General features: G+C 54.0%; 2 protein-coding genes across 2 annotated transcripts; both read left to right on the forward strand.

Annotated features, from left to right (window-relative positions):
• Positions 1–7,218, forward strand: GPD1 (glycerol-3-phosphate dehydrogenase 1). The gene is made up of 8 exons (XM_055336995.1): positions 1–132; positions 606–783; positions 1,578–1,718; positions 2,386–2,524; positions 2,767–2,879; positions 3,483–3,716; positions 3,936–4,042; positions 5,280–7,218. The coding sequence occupies exons 1-8, from the start codon at positions 92–94 to the stop codon at positions 5,374–5,376; spliced, it is 1,050 nt and encodes a 349-aa protein (XP_055192970.1). The 5' UTR covers positions 1–91; the 3' UTR covers positions 5,377–7,218.
• Positions 7,219–7,818: 600 nt separating this feature from the next.
• LOC129517276 (cytochrome c oxidase assembly protein COX14) lies at positions 7,819–13,193 on the forward strand. The gene is made up of 2 exons (XM_055336960.1): positions 7,819–7,960; positions 12,784–13,193. The coding sequence occupies exon 2, from the start codon at positions 12,792–12,794 to the stop codon at positions 12,963–12,965; it is 174 nt and encodes a 57-aa protein (XP_055192935.1). The 5' UTR covers positions 7,819–7,960; positions 12,784–12,791; the 3' UTR covers positions 12,966–13,193.
• Positions 13,194–13,686: the final 493 nt, after the last annotated feature.

The raw sequence follows: 13,686 nt of genomic DNA on the forward strand, positions 1-13,686 counted from the left end.
CTGCACCCACGTGCGGGGAGTTATATGCTCCTAGTCGGCAGAGGAGCTGGGGCGCGGAGCACTGAGCTGAATCAGTTAGAAAAGTGGCACCATGGCTGGCAAGCGAGTCTGCATTATAGGCTCCGGCAACTGGTAAGTGGCTCAGCCAAGGAGTGTGGGGGCAAGGGGAGGTTTCCCTAAGAACACGGGGCTAGGGAGAGAGGCTTGGTGGGTAGGAAACGCCGTCCAGTTTCTGTTCCACCCCTGCTGTCTTCGGTGCCTACCCCCGCAGGGCAGATGGTGCCCAGACCTCGCGTCCTTGCCCACCTGGGCAGCTGCACCTGTTTGCCACAGGAACGGAGCCTCTCCAGTGCTCCCTGCCTGAAAAGCTGCTTTGGGTTGGGGGGTGTGGGTGGACAGATCAGAAGGCTGGTCCCCTTCTCCAGCTGCAAAGTGTAGGGTGGACAGGGCCACACTTTCACGGCGGTGGGGGGTCACAAGGACGATGGCAAGTAAATCTGGTGGGCTGCTGGGCCATCCCTTAATGCCATCCTGTGCCTCCTCCCCACCACCATTCCTCCCTCATGCCCTGACTCTTCCACTTTCTGTCCTCCCCCTCCCACCAGGGGTTCAGCTATTGCCAAGATTGTGGGTGGCAATGCAGCCCAGCTGTCACACTTTGACCCACGGGTGACCATGTGGGTGTTTGAGGAAGATGTCGGGGGGAGAAAGCTGACAGAGATCATCAACACGCAGCACGAGAATGTCAAATACCTGCCAGGGCACAAGCTGCCCCCCAACGTGGTGAGCCCCAAAACCCCGCAAGGAAGGGAGAGGGAAGTGGAGGGTGCTTCCTCCTGAGAGGGGGCTATTTCAGCTGCTAGTTGGACTTGGGAAGCATCCTGGGAGGGCAGCTCTAGGCACAGGGCCCCCCTCTGCACACCCCCCAGACTGCTCTCCTGGCACTTTCTGGGACTGAGGAGAACTTGAACTCCCAGCACCCCATACACTGAGGGGCTCCCAGGCAGAAAAGAGGGGGAGAGGGCAAGGAAGTTAGTTTCCATGGCAACCAAAGACTGGGGGTCTGGGAAGCACCTGCCTCAGGTTGTAATCCTGTTACTTATTCACTGACTTGGAGGCTACTCCTTGGACTTAAGGTCCCTGGTCAAAACCGTGTGGCTTGCTCCCAGCCTGGAGAGGACGAGCAGGGACGACAGCAGGAAGGGCTCTCCTTCCCAGCCTGGGAGCCCTGTGAAGCTGCTGGTGGTGATGAAATCGTACCTGGCCTCTTCCTCCTGCCAAGCCCAGGCGTCCTGTGGCCTCCCTCGCTGTCCCACAGCCAAGGGCTAGGCGAGCACTGAGAGGAGGCTCCCAGGAGTCCTCAAGAGCCCCGGGCGGCTGGAGCAAGAGGGCACGATGGCTGCGACAGGAGGGATTATGGTGTTTCATTCCGAGTCCAGCCCTCCCAGATTCAGCCTCCCAACTGCCCTTCCTTCTCCCCCACCAGCCTCACTCCTGAGCTCCTAGATCTCCTGCACAGGCTCCCACGGGGGCTGGGAGAAGGCTGTGAGGCCCACGAGCACTGGTCACCCCCACAGGTGGCTGTCCCAGACGTGGTCCAGGCTGCCGCGGACGCTGACATCCTGATCTTTGTGGTGCCCCATCAGTTCATCGGCAAGATTTGTGGTCAGCTCAAGGGCCACCTGAAGGCAAATGCCATTGGTGTATCTCTTATTAAGGTGCCAGAAATATCTCCATGTGGATGGGGAGGGTGCAGATAACTGCCGGGGGCGGGGCAGGGTTGGGGAAGAGAGAACAGAAAACGGCAGAAGTAGGCCAAGGGTCTTTTAGAGAGAGAGGAGGAGTTGCTTGAGGGAGGCTGAGAATAGGTGCTGGGGCCACTGGGGAGGGCGGTGGGTGGGGGAGTAGTTAAGCGATTGGTTTGGAGGCCAACATCTTGAGGAATTTGGGAGGCACACAAGGGATGCCGAGGGGTATGAGAAGTGGGCTAGTGTGAGGAATGTGAAAGGGAAGCCGGTTTGGGGCAGTGGCTGGGATGGAAGTTGGTTTGGGGTACTTGGTACTTGGTGGGGGTTGTTTAGGGATGTGGAGGGGATACATGGCCTTGGAGAGGTAGATCGATTGAAGGTATACGGAAGGCGAATCTTTTTTTTTTTAATTATTTATTTATTTATTTTTATTTTTTTGGAAGACGAATCTTTTAAGGGATTCGTTTTCACTTGCAATCTACCCTCCTCACAGCAAGCTCTGGATGGGTTGGAATGGGGCAGGGCCTCTGGGGAGGGACCCTGATGAATGGTGAATTTGGAAGGGGCAGGACTTCTGGGGGGGAAGCCCTCAGTTGGGCATAGAGGGCATCTGGCCTGAGCTCCATCCTGTGCCCAGGGGATAGACGAGGGCCCTAAGGGGCTGAAGCTCATCTCTGAAGTGATTGGGGAGCACCTTGGCATCCCCATGAGTGTGCTGATGGGGGCGAACATTGCCAACGAGGTGGCTGATGACAAGTTCTGTGAGACAACCATTGGTGAGAGCCCTATCATCACCTACACACGCGGCGCACCTTGTTACACCCCCTCCACTCTCCCCTCTCCCCCAGTTCGCCCTCTTCTCCCCATTAATCAGGCAAAGGAAGGAGACCCAAGCATCAGAGGTGAGGGAGGACTGGGACCCCCCCCAACCCAGGGAAAGGGGTACAGGTCCTGCTTAGGGCAGGTGTGGGAAGAGTCAAGAATCTCCTCTTAAAGCCTTGCCCCCTTCCCACTTTAGGATGCAAGGACCAGACCCAAGGACAGCTTCTGAAAATGCTGATGCAGACGCCCAATTTCCGCATCACAGTTGTAAAAGAGGTGGATACGGTGGAGATCTGTGGGGCCTTAAAGGTGAGAGGGGCACAGAGGCAGCCATGGGGTGTGCTCCGGGCTCTCACTCTTGGGCCCCTTCCCCACCAAGTCCCACACACTGGGACGAAGAATTGCCGCAGTAAGGTCAGGGTCATTCCACCCTGCCAGTTACTCTCAGACATTGGGCCTCCTTCTTCCTTTCTTCCTTCAGCTCCTTGTGGGACATCCCTATCCCTGCCTCCAGGGGGCGGTCTGGGGGAAGAGATGTCCTGGGGAGGCACCCAGGCTAATGGGAGATAAGACATCCAGGGCAGCCAGGCAGACTGATGGCTAGAACTCTGGATCTTGGATAGAGCCGAGGACATCAGGGATATGGAATGGCATAGTCATGGCTGGGAGGGCCCGGGGGGCAGAAGACTGGTTTTCAGGATGGAATATGGGGCAGGGTTGGGGAACCAGGGAGCACAGGCCGAGTGGGGTACAGCAAATGGGAAAATCAATAGGTGGAAATAGCTGAGGAGCTCACCCACTGTACTTCACTTACCCAGCGGTGTGTCACGGCTGAAGGAAGGAGCAGGAGGCAGGTGCCGAGGGGCCTGCAGGAGGGGATCCTTCCTCACCCGTGACCTCCACTCTCCAAAGAATATAGTGGCCGTGGGGGCTGGCTTCTGTGACGGCCTGGGCTTTGGCGACAACACCAAGGCAGCAGTGATCCGACTGGGGCTCATGGAGATGATCGCCTTTGCCAAGCTCTTCTGCAGCGGCCCTGTGTCCTGTGACACCTTCCTGGAGAGCTGCGGTGTCGCTGACCTCATCACTACCTGCTACGGAGGGCGGAACCGAAAGGTGGCCGAGGCCTTCGCCCGCACAGGAAAGGTGGGACCTGGGAGACTGGAGAAAGGAGGGCGGGCCCTATGGGTTCAAGGTAGAAGAACGTGGCTCGAGGCATCTCTTGAGCGCAAACAGTAAGACTTGTGAGCATTCCCAGCCCTTCCACCCTCCTAAGGCCTCACCCCCCATCTGAACCCCAGACTCCACCTCCCACGGACAACCCTCCTCTCGCATTTCCGTCTACCCGTCCTATTTTCTTCACAGTCCATTGAGCAGCTGGAGAAAGAGATGCTGAATGGCCAGAAGCTGCAGGGGCCCCTGACAGCCCGGGAGCTGCACAGCGTCCTCAAGCACAAGGGCATGGTGGACAAGTAGGTGTCGGCCCCAGCCCCGCCGGGGAAGCGCTCGCTGCCTCAGCTTCTCATCCTCCTCGACCTGGGGCGGGGGGGCACACCTTATGTTTACGGAGACTAGAGCTTGGAGAGTCTGGTCTGTCCGCTGTCCCCCAGCTAGTTCATAGCCTTTGAACCACCTCCGGGTCAGTGTTCTTCATACCGCATCGCTTGGACCCCTCCACGTAGCCTCACTTTCGGTCCTTTTCCTCCTGTCCTCTGCTTTGGGGACTGGAGCTCTGGGGCAGCTGAAATAAACTCAACTGACTGTCCCACCTCTCTCTCCATCAACCCCATTCTCAGCCGCTATCCGGAGGCCAACCCCCCTGTACCCTGAATCCTGTCCTGGGTGCTGAGGTGTGAGGACAGTCTCTGTGTCAAGGTGCTCCTTTTCAGGGAGCACAAAGACGGGCGGGGGGGGGGAGGAGCGGTCAGAGCAGAGCTGTTGATCTGGAAAGGATCCAAGAATAAGAGAGTATGAAACAGGCTCAGAAGATCAGCTCATGGCTGGTCAGGGGAGAGCCTCCAGGTAAAGGAAGCAGGCTGTGCAAGGGGATGGGAGGAAGGAAATGCATTTATTGAGCCCTTTACATTAATACATAATCACTTTATTGCTTTGTTATATTGGTCCCAATTTACAGTTGATGATACTGAGGCTTTTTTTTTTTAAGATTTTATTCATTCACTAATGAGAGAGAGAGAGAGAGAGAGGGAGGCAGAGACACCGGCAGAGAGGGAGAAGCAGGCTCCATGCAGGGAGCCCGATGTGGGACTCGATCCTGGGACTCAGGGACCACGCCCTGAGCCAAAGGCAGACGCTCAACTGCTGAGCCACCCAGGCAGTCCGATACTGAGGCTTTATTTATTTATTTTTACTTTTTTTAAAATTTTATTTATTTATTATTTATTTTTTTTTACTGAGGCTTTAGAGTGGTTAAGTGACTTGCCCATCTAGAACAAAAAGATCATGCCAGGGAATCATGCAGGCAAGTTTAATAGAACAGGGAGGAGGGCAATTAAAAAACAACCTGACCCTGAACCCAGGACTAGGAAGTTCAGATTCTCAGCAATTAGAAATTCAGAGCCAGCACCCGCCTGGGCTTAAATGTGGGAAAGTAGGGGAGTGGAGGGTTAGGAGGTGGCTGGGGAGTTGGTGGGGGTGAGGGTGTCGGGGTATACTGGAAGGCTGAGCTGGGTCTTTCCTTCCCCTTTCTAGGTTTCCTCTGTTCATGGCTGTGTACAAGATATGCTATGAGAGCCAGCCTGTGGGTGAATTCATCTATTGCTTGCAGAATCATCCAGAACATTTGTGAGCGGGCCTGGGGCCCAGGCCAGGCAGCTTCTCTACTCCAGCAAGGCTGGGGTTACCTGGCCCCCAGAATCTCTGGGACCCTATACGGAACTGCTTCTTCTCATGGAGGACAGGAGGCTGTGGGGTGCAACTACCTACTGGGGGATCCCAAACCATCAAGCAGCCTCTAGCCTCTTGCCACCACATCTCACCAGAAATGGAGTTGCCTTGTCCCTCTCCGCAAGTGGGCCTTTCTCTTTGTCTTCTGGGATGGGTAGTGTCAAGCCCCAGTGCCGCGTGCTCTGGGTGTGTGTGCGGCGGGGAGGGTAGAGGTGTCGGGAGGCAAGAGCTACCCACTGCTGCCTCACACAGACCAGGAGTCCCATCCCCAAGCTCAGTTAAATGGCTAAAGAAGTACCTCAGCCACAAGAGGAATGAGGCAAGGGCTGCCAAGGGAGGGGTCTGGGCTTCTGGGCTGACACAGGCCTCAGGGACCCCTCTGCTCTGACCTCTGCCAGGCCCCGCACCGCGTCAATGGATCTCAGTGTTTGTTAACAAAATACAAAGCTCTCAACCCCCTCCTAGCTTCTCCTAGCAACATCTGCGTCCTCAGAAACCTCTGGTTGTTCCTCTCCCACCCAGAACCCGCCCCCCCCAGGCTGCCCTGGCACCAGAGTTGCTGCCATGCTGGCATCTCTGGCCCTAGGACTTGTCATTCTCCCCAGGGACTTCCTAGTTCTTGCCAGCTCCTCCCCACCATGCCTGACCTTTCTAGGCCTTCCCTCGCCCTGCTGGCCAGCACCCTCTTTGGAGATCAGGCCCCTAATCTGCTGACAGCTACACCATTTCAGAACAGGCTCGGATCACTCGGCTCCCTATGACCTTTGTGTGTGTCCTGCCGCTCTTCTCTGAAGCTCTGGTTGGGGGAGGTGTCAGCTGGGTCCCTCCTGCTTCTGTCTGCCCAAGGACATCCTGGGCTTCACCCATTTTCTCCCTCAAGCCCTGTGCCTATTTCTCAGCTGCCCCCAGAGCAGCCAGGGCAGCTAACCAGCACCTGCAGCAGGAGGCCAGGGGGCCAGAGTGGCCCAGAGGCTGATGGGGGACTGTGAGCAGGGAAGGGGGAGCAGGTGCATGTTGATGGCCCCTGACATTCAAGGCCAGCTCTTCTTTGTCACTGGAAGGCTTTCTCACGAGATATTGACTACATCAGCACCTCAGGAGCTGGGAGACTCAAGGAGAAAAAAATTAAAGCCCACCCTACCCGCTGTGGTGAGGGAAGAGCAGGAAAGGGGAGAAGGGAATGTGTTCTGAACTGGCCTTGTTCCAGGATGGGTTGGCAGGCAGGGAATGTCACAGGTCAGCAGTCCGGGCCCCTAGCTACAAATAGGCCCTGTGGGCCTGCCAGGCTCCAGCCACGTTCAGCAGGGCCTCTCAGCTTCCTATGTGGCAGCACCTGGCACACTGTGGCTCTGGCAGCGTCATGTTAATCCTCTCCTACTCCCTGCCAAGTCCGGGAGGCCCGCTCCTCTCAGCCCAAGACCTGGAGGATTCACTGTTTCACCAGCGAAGGGCAGAGCTGCCTGGACCGGGCTGCAGGAGGGGGGCACAGCTACCCCAGCTTTGGCTGGGCCCAGGCTGGGGCACTGCCTGACTCCAGGGCGGGGGGGGGGGGGGGGGGGGGGGGCCCAGGAGGTCAAGGTCGGGGCAGGGAGGCAGCTCGGCTCAACTTGGGCTGCAGCTGTGACCTTGATAAGACAATCCGACACCTCTGCCTACTTTTGTTCACTCCGCGGTTAACATCTGAAGCCTTCCCTTCAAGTCTACTACCTGTCTACTCAATAAATCGCGTTTTTTCCAGAGCGGAGTTGGGGCAGTGCCTATGCTGTGGTAAATCACTGCATGTGTTTCCAGGCATGTCACGGGGGAAAAAAACAACAAACAAAAAACCCAAAGAGGAGTTCCCTCCTGGATAATCGCAGCTGCTGCTGGCCCTGGCAGGGGGCCCACGCGGTCCCTCTGCCCCAAGGGCTGCCCCCTTCCCGGCGCGTCTTAGGCTTTCGCACGACTCCCGCAAGCGCGGAGGTCGCACCGGGCCACAGCCCTTAGACAGTCGTCCCCCGGCCCCGCCCCCGCTGTGCCCCGCCGCGTGGCCGGCCTCGGATTCCCACGCGCGCTCGCCCGCCCCAGCCAGCCACGCGCTGAAGGGCCGCTCCGGGCTCCAGGGGGCGCGCGGGCCCCCTCCAGGAGCCGACCCCCCGAGAATCCACCCAGCTCCCGGAGGCGTCACCGCGCCGAGGCTGCTGATTGGCTGCCTCCGAGCCGGCGAGAAGGCCCGTCTTTCCCTAGTGTGACCGTGTGTCCGGCTCCGGAGCTGCAGTCACCACGGCCTCTCTGGCGACGGAGATGGACTACAAGCCCCAGAATTCAACAGGCCTCCCCGAGAGGAAGACCGGTCTGAGCATGCGTAGTAAGGGTGACTGGCCCGGAAGCGCAAAGGCGGCAGCCGGCCGAGCTGCGGCGTGCGCGGGCGGTCTCCTCAGTGGGCGCATTTGTGTTGCTTCGGGCGTGTGGGGTCCTCTCTCCGGGTCGGGAGCCGAGTCTAGAGGGTAAGCGGGACAGGTGGGAGGCAGAAAGGGTGGCTTTCCGCACCAGGTGCGCCCCGGGAGCGGGCGCCCCCGCGTACGTGGTCCGGCATGCTGCGTCGGGCTGCGCTAGGAAATTGCGCAGGCGGCGGCGGCGGCCGGGCCCCGGTAAGCGGCCGCATCCCCGCCCGCGGTCGCCGAGGGCCGTGCAGGGGCCTCCAGTCCGCGGAGGCGCCCCGTCTGGGCCCGGCCTTTGCTTATCCATCCTCCCGTGCGGCGGCCTTCGGTGCCCTGAGGCCCCCGCGCGTGCTGCGCCGCGGCCCTCCAGCCGCTCTCTCGGCCCCTTCCGGCCGTAGGCTCCGGGCCCGCCGTGGTCCTCCACGCTCCGACCCCTCCTTGCCTTACAGTCAGCGGCGCCTTGGCCGGTGGCTCTCCCGCGTCCTTGGTGCTTACGGACGAAACGGCCTCAGTCCTTTGCTGCTTTCAGCCCCTGAGACTCTGTCCCCGCCCCCCTCCTGCCCGCCCTTCTGAAGGACACAGCCACGCCCCCTCCCCAGGGGGCTGCTAACTTCTTGGGCCCCCACCCACCTTCCCTCCGAGCTCTCGCCTCGCTCCTTCTCTTCTGGTCACCGCCCGTCTCCTACCTTGTGTAACCGAATGTGGGATCTCTGCCCCCCCCCCCCCCAGACCGTAGGCTGCTCTGAGACTGAAGCCTGTTCTCTGTGGCTTTCATAGCACTAGTAAAAGGTGGACAGATCCATCGTGTCTAAGCTGAGGTGGATGAAACACATTTGAGGAAATGATTTTCCAGAGGAGAACCTGGAGCCTTGAGATGCTCCCTTGGGGGGGGGGGGTTGGGCAGAAAAAGAGAAGAGCCAGAACCTCGCAGCGTGCACTTCTGTTCTGTGGGATTTTCTATACTGGTACTTGAGTCTTTTTCTGTTTTTCAAAACCTCGAGTCTAACTGCATCACCCCATAAACCCAGCATTGAGCTTTTTTTGTTTTTTGTTTTGTTTTGTTTTGAGAAAATGGATGTCTCTCAAGTGAGAATGTTCTGCTCACCTCAAAAGTGTCATTTCTAAGGTGAATCCTTCTACCCGGGTCTAAGTTCACCTTTTCCTGGGCCATCCTGGATCTTGTTCCATCCTGCCCGCCTCTTCTTTTATCTTGTGTTTGGCGACCAGCTTCTTTCTCTCTAAAGCATATTCAGATCTTCCTTATCAATAAGCAAAACATAACTAGAATGTCCTTGATCTTGTTGCCTTCTCAAGCTACTGCCCTATCACTTCTATTCTGTTAACCAGAAAAATCACAAGAATTCTTCTCTTTGAGGTGAAGGGGGTATAATTGAATAATCTGTTTTTTGTCTCTGAAAAATGCCTCTGCATTGGAGGGGCTGGGCTTGTGGACCTGCTGGAGCCCTGGCTTTGAATCTGTGCTTTATTGGGGCATCTGGCCGGATCAGTAGGTAGAGCATGCGACTCAATCTCAGGGTGCTGAGTTCGAGCCCTATCTTCGGCGTGGCGCCTACTTTAAAAAAAAAAGAATCTGTGCCATTATTTAATGCCTGTTTCAGTTCAGTGCACTAAATTGACTTCTGTAGGATTGTTTACATGTCCTCTAGTCATCTTTTCCCATCCACTTATCCCATCTGACCAGCCTTCATGGCATCTTTTCCCATCCACTTATCCCATCTGACCAGCCTTCATGGCACTTAACTTGCAGTAATGGTTTCCAGTTTTCATTCTGGCTCAACAGGTGGGAAGGATACAGCACACCTCCATCAGTGGCAGTGACTTGATACAGCAGTTATTGTCAATCAGGAAGAGGAAGAGATGTAGTTGAATGAAAAAGCCACCCAACATGTTTCTGGAGTTTCCCATCTGCATTCGTTCACTCATTATTATCCTTCAAACTAGCATTCCCTTGGCTTCTCTCTCTGGTCTTTTTTTTTTTTTTCCCCCTAAAATTTGTTGATTTATTCATGAGAGACACACACAGAGAGGCAGAGATATAGGTAGAGGGAGAAGCAGGTTCCCTGCAGGGATCCTGATGTGGGACTGATCCCAGGACCCTGGGATCACGCCCTGAGCCAAAGGCAGACACTCAACCACTGAGCCACCTAGGCATCCCTGTCTCTGGTCTTATCCTCTGCTTTGGTGTCACTTGTTACCTCTGTATCAGTAGGTTAGTCTCTCCCAAGATCTGTCCAGATTTGTGTGTGTGTGTATATATATATATCTGTATATATCTGCCTGGTAGACCTCATCACATGAGTGTTGGGTTGAGCATCTTAATTTTAATTTCTGGTCCAGAACCCAGTTCATGATCTTGACTGCCACTCACTGCCACTACCACTCCCATACACACAGTGAAACACGTCTGTTACATTTCTTTTCTTAGTCCTATTAACAGTATCCCAATCCACAGAGTTAACGGATTGGCTGCCTTGGAGATATTTCCAGCTTTGCCCAAATCCATTCCATTAATAAATCTTTGTTCTACTTCCAAAATAACTGCTACATCTGTCCTCTCCTTTTCTACTGCCCTGCATTAGCTCAGGGTCTGTGGAGAGTTTTGGTTAGTGTGAAAATAGAAATCTTGGAGACGCGTAGGTGGCTCAGCAGTTGAGCTTTTTTTTTTTTTTAAGATTTTATTTATTGGGGATCCCTGGGTGGCGCAGCGGTTTGGCGCCTGCCTTTGGCCCAGGGCGCGATCCTGGAGACCCGGGATGGAATCCCACGTCGGGCTCCCGGTGCATGGAGCCTGCTTCTCCCTCTGCCTGTGTCTCTGCCTCTCTCTCTCTCTCTGTGGCTATCATAAATAAATAAAAATTAAAAAAAAAGATTTTATTTATTTATTCATGAGAGACAGAGAGAGAGAAGAGAGAGGCAGAGACAGGCAGAGAGAGGGAGAAGCAGGCTCCATGCAGGGAGCCTGATGTGGGACTTGATCCCGGGTCTGCAGGATCACGCCCTGGACTGAAAGTGGCGCTTAAACTGCTGAGCCACCGAGGCTGCCCAGCAGTTGAGCATTTGCCTTCTGCTCAGTTCGTGATCCTGGAGTCCTGGGATCGAGTCCCACATCGGGCTCCCTGTATGGAGCCCGCTTCTTCCTCTGCCTCTCTCTGTCTCTCATGAATAAGTAAATAAAATCTTAAAAAAAAAAGGAAATAGAAATGTTGGTTTGGATTAGACAAGAGATGAAGTGGAGTTCTAGACAGCAAAATCACATCTGTTAGTAGGTCATCTGTCACTTGTCTAAGCAAGGTATACCATCCTTTTATAAGCTGTTGAATGCCTCCAGCCTTCTTCCTCCAGCCCCTTGAAGAAGTGGTCCTGTAGCTGATTAACATTGAGCCGGGGTAACGGGGGACAGGTGGAGAAGGAGTAAATGAGGAAGATGTTGAAGGTTGCAGGTCTCTTTGCTGGAAGCTTGCTTACCTTAGTGTCCTGCCCTGTGTGAGTGTGTGTGTGGGTGTGTGTGTTCTTCACATCTCACAGTTTGGGGTCCTTTCAAACCTCAGATAACCTGAACACAACTGTCTCTTACCTGAACCTGTGCCATTTGGTTTTCTTTCTCCTTTGACCTTATTTAATGTAGTCACTTGGAATTATGATTCAAGGAAGCTGTGGCTCAGCTCAACTTGGGCTCCACCCTCCAGGACTGGCTCAATAGCAGTGGTTAGTCCATAGGATGCACTCGGAGAAGTGCTTATGTGTCTCACCCTACTCTAGGCCCCCTGAAAGCAGCTAACCCTGAGCTTTTCTTCTTTCAAGTTCAAGACTTTTAAGAAACCTATTCTGTTTCAGTCTTTTAATGTCAATTCCCTCAACAGTGAGGAGCCTGAGAACATGTTCCTAGACCCAAATGGAAGAATGTTTTGTTGAGGATGAAAGTGTCCTGTGGTAAATTTTATCTTGTTCCCTAGTTCAGAATATCCAGGGAACAGTTAAATTACCAATAATTTATCTTATGCAAATGTGAATTAACAGTTTGCTGGGGACTCAGTAAGTTTCTATTTAACCCTTGGGTTAGGTTCTTGGTATTACGTTTGGAACTTAGAGTTAATGCTGTAGACGGTTAAGTATAATTGAAATAAATATACTCTTGGCATTATTTCAGGTGTATCTGGCTTATATGGATGCTTGAGGGCTAACATGGGAACTTCACCATCAAGAATAGGATTGTTTTTATGGCAAAACAAATTGGTTATTGTGTAGAAGGTTCCCATTTGATCCTCCTAGAGAGAATAATTCATTGCTAATGTTTAATCCCTGGCTACCGCATTAATTCCCTACTAGCCAGAAAAACTGATATGTGCTTACAGTCATAGGTCAGTTAAGAACATTTCTGGGTGGTTCATACCAGTCATTTGTCTCCACAAATATAGAAGGCCACATTTTACCTGTAACATCATTGAAACGCACCTATTTCTGTATCTCGTATGCAGAGCTTATCTATCATCCTGAATCATTTTTTTTTTTTTAAGATTTTATTTATTTGACAGAGGGAGAGAGCCAGAGAGCACAAGCATGAGGAATGGCGGAGGGAGAAGTAGGCTTCCTGCAGGGAGCCTGATTTGGGGCTCAATGCGGAACTCGATCCCAAGACACTCGGATCATGACCTGAGCCGAAGGCAGATGCTTAATCGACTGAGCCACCCAGGCACCTGTCTTTCTGAATCTTCAGAGTTCCTGAACAATATCTGCATGTGTGTAGGGACTGTTCAGAGTAGAGTACAGACAGACTAAGGATGCAGAAGATGTGGTATGGCCTTAAACAAAGAAGTGGGCTGGGCACGTGAGGCCTTATCCTTGGGTCTAAATCCAGTCTGTCTTTGTAGGGGACAACATGCCAACTGCCAAGCAACTAGCTGACATTGGCTACAAGACCTTCTCTACCTCCATGATGCTCCTCACTGTGTATGGGGGCTACCTCTGTAGTGCCCGAGCCTACCGCTATTTCCAGCGGCGCAGCCTTCAGCGCCAGGCTGCAGAAGAACAGAAGACCTCAGGAGTCCCATAGAACTGGGGGTTTTTCTCCTGGAGCAGAGAGGCCTGAGGCGTGCTGTGGAATGATCTCACCTGCAATCATTTCCAAGTCAAGAGAACTAGGGCCTTAATGGTTTTCGAATCCTGCTGAGAAAAAGTGCCCCCTATTTTCTCTGGTACTGCCGTTTTGGGGAGGCTGTTGAGTCACAACAGGAATGGGAGGATGAGGCACACCTACAGAGATTAAATATTTTGCCATGTCTGTGTCTTGGTATTTTTGTTTACTTAAATAGAGGATGAACTGCAGAGATGGGGCCTTGACTACCAGTTTTCTACTGCTTGACTACCAGACTGGATTTCTATATTTTGAACTCTTAGCGCCCATGAAGGGGAGGTACGCAGTTTTAGGAGTAGCGGTGTCATCTCATGATCTCAGATGGAAGACTGTCCCAGCATCTGTACAAATCCCCTGAAAAGACTCCGTAAAGACCAGAACTCTTCATTGGTCAGTGACCATTCCTAGACCAATTACTGTGTCCAGGTAAAGGGTTACTCTGGCCAGTTCTTGGCCAGGCGTGCACCTCTCAGATAAGGAAGGCAGAGGCCCTTGTTTAACAACCCCACCAAAAACGCCCAAAGTGGGGGAGGCAGAGATCCCAGAGGGAAGGGTTGTTGGGCAGCCAGCCTATAGTAATGCAATCCAACTCCTCAAGCGCAGTGGGCATAGTATTAGCACAGGGCTGATTTCCCACTGT

The sequence above is a fragment of the Nyctereutes procyonoides genome, unplaced genomic scaffold (assembly GCF_905146905.1).
Source record: "Nyctereutes procyonoides isolate TBG_1078 unplaced genomic scaffold, NYPRO_anot_genome, whole genome shotgun sequence".
NCBI classification, from domain to species: Eukaryota; Metazoa; Chordata; class Mammalia; order Carnivora; family Canidae; genus Nyctereutes; species Nyctereutes procyonoides.

Excerpts from the sequence above, each read along its gene's own strand:
- GPD1 (XM_055336995.1), top strand. The coding sequence starts at position 92 with ATGGCTGGCAAGCGAGTCTGCATTATAGGCTCCGGCAACTG. Across the intron at positions 133-605 it reads ATTATAGGCTCCGGCAACTG|GGGTTCAGCTATTGCCAAGA; the intron begins GTAAGTGGCTCA and ends CCCTCCCACCAG. Across the intron at positions 3,717-3,935 it reads CCTTCGCCCGCACAGGAAAG|TCCATTGAGCAGCTGGAGAA; the intron begins GTGGGACCTGGG and ends TTTTCTTCACAG.
- LOC129517276 (XM_055336960.1), top strand. The coding sequence starts at position 12,792 with ATGCCAACTGCCAAGCAACTAGCTGACATTGGCTACAAGACCTTCTCT.